This window comes from Lactuca virosa, chromosome 7 (assembly GCF_052849685.1).
Source record: "Lactuca virosa cultivar CGN04683 chromosome 7, Lactuca_virosa_CGN04683_v6, whole genome shotgun sequence".
NCBI classification, from domain to species: domain Eukaryota; kingdom Viridiplantae; phylum Streptophyta; class Magnoliopsida; order Asterales; family Asteraceae; genus Lactuca; species Lactuca virosa.
Window position 1 is genome coordinate 5,470,637 of NC_136432.1, and position 4,704 is coordinate 5,475,340.

The 4,704-nt window shown below is 28.6% G+C and overlaps 1 protein-coding gene across 1 annotated transcript; it reads right to left on the reverse strand.

Moving 5' to 3' along the window:
* Positions 1 to 302: 302 nt before the first annotated feature.
* On the reverse strand, positions 303 to 4,476 carry LOC145124579 (uncharacterized). The gene is made up of 3 exons (XM_079059988.1): positions 4,321 to 4,476; positions 2,625 to 2,700; positions 303 to 974 (listed from the first exon to the last, which is right to left on the reverse strand). Exons 1-3 carry the CDS (start codon positions 4,324 to 4,326, stop codon positions 517 to 519), a joined length of 540 nt encoding a protein of 179 aa, XP_078916114.1. The 5' UTR covers positions 4,327 to 4,476; the 3' UTR covers positions 303 to 516.
* Positions 4,477 to 4,704: the final 228 nt, after the last annotated feature.

Consider the following 4,704-nt stretch of genomic DNA (forward strand, 5'->3'; position numbering starts at 1 on the left):
AAGCTAACACTACTGTATATTCAATTTAAGATCGAGTAATACTGTTAAATCCAATAATAATAATAATAATAATAAATCCACTGAAAATTTCTTTCTATCTTCTTATCTTTTTAGCCGACAATTTTGATTTTCAAACCGACATTTAGCTTTTCATTATACATTTTCCAGACTTGTACCGTCTCTCTCTCTCTCTCTCTCATAATTTTATTGTTCTCGATATATCATCGTCAAGCAATGCGTAAAGCTAATACCTTACGCTCACGTCCAAGCCTATCTAGAACTTTCTATATTACATCATATGGTTACGAAAAATATAAACAAAATTTCTTATTATCATGGTATACAACTTTATCAAAAGCCTAATAAAAGCATATCACTTTTATACACAAAGGTTTTCTCACTTTTTGAGGGCTATCTTTGCCTTAAATTGTGCACCAAGATAATGCATATTGACAAATTACACCCAAAAGATTTGGAGAAAACCCCTTAAAAACATTTTCTTAATTACTAATTATTTCAACAAATAACACATGCATTTGGGTTCTCCTCTATGCTATGGTGTAATGGTGGTTGATAGTTGTAGTAGGTATGCATTGGAGGGTAATATGGTTTATAGGGCATAAGCATCCCTACAAATTGCTCTTGTGGGACACTTTTCTTTGCTTCTTCTTTCTTAGGCTCTTCCTTTGGGGCTTCTTCTTTTGAAGATTCTTCATTTGTGGCTTCTTCTTTTTTAGGCTCTTCTTTTTTGGGTTCTTCTTTGTTTTCCTCTTGCTTTGGCTCATCTTTCTTTTCTTCTTCTTTTTTCGGCTCCTCTTTCTTTTCGGGCTTGGGCTCGGGCTCTTTAGCGGGTCCTACAGATATTAAATACGTTGGCCAGAGTTTCCTGAGCTTACTGACGGCACTTATTGGATCAACCGTGCCAACGATTGTCAGGTTCTTCTCTTTCATGTTTATGGTGATCGAGTCAATCCCTACAAATCATATTCATGTTTATGATTACGTTTTTAAGTTGAAATATGTGTTTTCATGGATGTTAAAAGAGTCCATTACTCATGTGACATGTTGAAGAGGTTGAAACGCATGATGTTTGTATTTTGTTTGGTTTCCTATATATGACATGATAAAGGCTATTAACCTGATATTGCAACTTTGATAATTTCCACAATATATGTATGGCCAAAAAGAATTGGACATAATCTTGTTTCCTCTTTCAAGCAATCATCTCAATCAATTTGATATGAATGAGGAACAAACAAAAAGCACCTAGCTAATTCTATCAATTCTCATATTATCTCATGTATTTATCTTGTTTTAATAAAATAAGTTTTTAAAAACTGTCGAAATCATATTGATTACAAATGGATACAACACCAATCATTCTTTTCTATACGTAAGCATGAGACCCCCCATCATATGAGTCACTTATTATGGACCACAAAACATCCAGACACTTCCCTGACCTAAACACGTAAATTCATATATTAACCTATTTTTGAAGTTCACTATTGAAAAAAAAAGTGAAATTAGTAAAAGAAAATATAGCAAATTAAAAAATTAGATTTTGATTTTTTAATTTTGATTTTCTAAATTTTAAGGGTCTAAATAATTAGATTTTGAGTTTACATTAAAACATATAGCAAATTAAAATTTGAAAATAATATAAAGTTATATAAGTATAATCAGTAAATTCTAAAAAGGTGAATGCCAAATGGGACATTATTCAGCCACATCATTTTTGGTGGTACAATTTATCAAGTGTCATTTTCTTCCACCCATTGCTTTATTATTACAACATTTAGAAAAAACTTGTACTATTAATAATGCATATAGTACAACTATATATTATATGGATAGATGAAAAAAGACAAGTTTTAGTGGAGTAAAAGAAAAAGGAAAATTCATTAAACAAAAGGACAAATATTTTTTTTGAATTATTTGATATATGAAGTGAATCATCTTTGCCTTGTGGAACACAAACAGATAGAAATCATTCACAACTTTGCTTCTTTTTTACTTTTATTTTATTTTATTATATGGAAGTTATATTATTTGCATCTAAATGTGGGTTTATAGAAAAGTTATTTTATTTAACTACCAAATATTTTTACATATAAAATAGTTAAATGTACAATATAACAACTAATTATAAGTCAATTCTATTTTAGGCAAAGTAGACAAGTAATAACAACACGTACTAATTTATTTGAATTTATATAATATACTTTCACCACTTTTTACAGAAATAACAATATACTCTAGATTTCATAGTACTTGTAGTTTTAAGGTATGTTACCTAAAATAAACAAAAAAACCAATTACTAAAACCAACAGATCATTATTATGAAAGTTTGCATTACCTTTTTCTTTCGTTTTTTCTTTTTTTGCTATTAGAAAATACTACGGTTTTGTTTTCATATAGAAATTAAAATGACAATTTATTTATTTATCGTACTCGTGGTTTTAATTTAAAGATGTAGTTATACTTACTAAAGTAGTGATAGTTTCATTGCAAAATAATTATTAAAAATTGCCTGAATTTAGGCATTTAAGCATTTTTTTTGGTATATGATGATGAATAATATATAACGAAAACTACATATACAATAATTAAAATCCTATACCTGAAAATGCTGCAACCGTCTTCATAGCTTTCCTCTTGTCTTTTTCATCATTCAAGTCTAACTTCAATATAAATTTCTGAAAATCCAATACAATTTCAAATAAATATCGATCAAACCCATAGTCAAATATAATTTATTTGATGTATTTATATTATAGAAAATAAACATAAACTTACTATATAATCAAACTGTTAAGAAGAAAAGAAAGCAATGTCCGAATTTTTCATATTACAAGTTCAGTCATAAACTAGTGGTTCTTGATTACAATAATTGTAATTATTTCAAAATTCATTCGAAAGCTACCATTCAACTTCATAGATTTATAAAAATTGACACACATACGTATGCAAGCTTTCACTTTTGTGCATCAAAGTGCCATGTTTAACTTTAAATCCCTATAAGTTTAATGATGTTCATTCTAAAAGTATCTTTCCATAAGATTAGGGGACCCATGTAAGAGTTCCTATTGTACAAATTAATTAACAGCAAATAAAGTACATTCATGACATCATTATTACTTATTTACATGGTACTTTTAGGGATTGATAACCATTGAGTGACTAATTATAGGGAGGTGAGAACATATATAAAATTCGCACAAATGTACACACAAGATCCTATGAGATCTAATGATCTAAGGATTCATATAATTTCAAAACGTAATCGTAATTATAGCCTTTTGTATTGAAAGTGCATATGAGATCAAGAAAATGTTCTTATGTTGGAATGCGCAAAATGTTAAAATAGAGCAAAGTAAAGGTGGGTCAACATTTTCTATAAGCAGAATAATAAGTACAAAAGTGAAATAAGAACGTAAATCGCATTTAAAATTCGTTTTTTAATAGGCAAAAATCAATCAAAAAGGTTTTTTTTTTTCTTCAAAACAGAGGAAGGAGTTGCTTCAATTTTTAGAATCAAACGAATCCAAACTTGAAGTGGGTTTTCTAGAAACATAATTTTACACTCAAATCTGTTTTAGAAATAGGAAAATCGAAAGAAAAAGTACAGTCTTGGACACTCCATTAAAAAAAAAATCTTGAAAACAAGTGAACGAAGAGTGAATCAGATTCATGTAGTGCATTTGAAGCAGAGGCCCATTTGTACTCTGTCTTTTATAATATAAGATTCATATGGGTTTCATATAAAACGAGATCTCAATTTGAAATTATTTTATTTGAAAACAAAAAGAACAGTAGATTTATAGAATCTTGGACACTGCATGAAGAACAAAATAACTTTTATGAAAACATGGGAATGAAGAAAGAGTCAGATTCATGTAGTGCTTTTAAAAGAAAAGAAAAAAGAACCATTTAGAATCTGCTTTTGAAAACAAAAAAAAAAAAAAAAAAAAAAAATACAGAAACACAGAAAAAACAGAGTACTTTGCAAACAGGGGAAGGAATCGGATTCATTTCAGGAAGCAAAAAACGTATTTGGTCTCTGTTTTTCAAACCGTAAAACTCCAAATAGAAACATAGAGTCATGGAAACATGAACAGAAGAGAATAGAACTTTAAAAACAGTGAAATGAGTTAGATTCATTCTGAGAATGGAATCGAATATTTCATATGTACAAATAACCCATTTGGAAACTGTTTCTGAAAACAAAAGAATAACCCAAAAGAATTACAGAATCTTCGAAACATAAAAAGAAAAGAAGAAATGCATTAGATATATCTTTGAGAATAGAATCTAACCTTCATGTGGATGTCTTTGAATTGGGTCCTCTGAGTTGAGAGAATTGCGATTGGAGTTGGAACCAAGAGAGTGAGAGATATGAAAGAGAAGAGAAGGTAAAGTGTAATTTATAAATAAGCTTTATTGAAATAAGAGAAGATATGGGTGGAGGAATATAAAAACAAAAATTTGCAGTGTAGGAAAGAGAATTAATAAAATGCTGTTTTGATCTTGTAGGAGGAAACAAATAGTCAAATTCAAGAATTAAGAACTTAGAAAGAAGTAATAGTAAAAGAAAAGAAATTTTGCATGACAAATTTATATCTATTTTTATTGTATTCAATATTATTTTGTGAGACTATTTTTAATCAAAGTTTTTTCCAAAATACAGATTAACAAACTTT

Excerpts from the sequence above, each read along its gene's own strand:
- LOC145124579 (XM_079059988.1), bottom strand. Across the intron at positions 975-2,624 it reads GACGGTTGCAGCATTTTCAG|GGATTGACTCGATCACCATA; the intron begins GTATAGGATTTT and ends TATGATTTGTAG.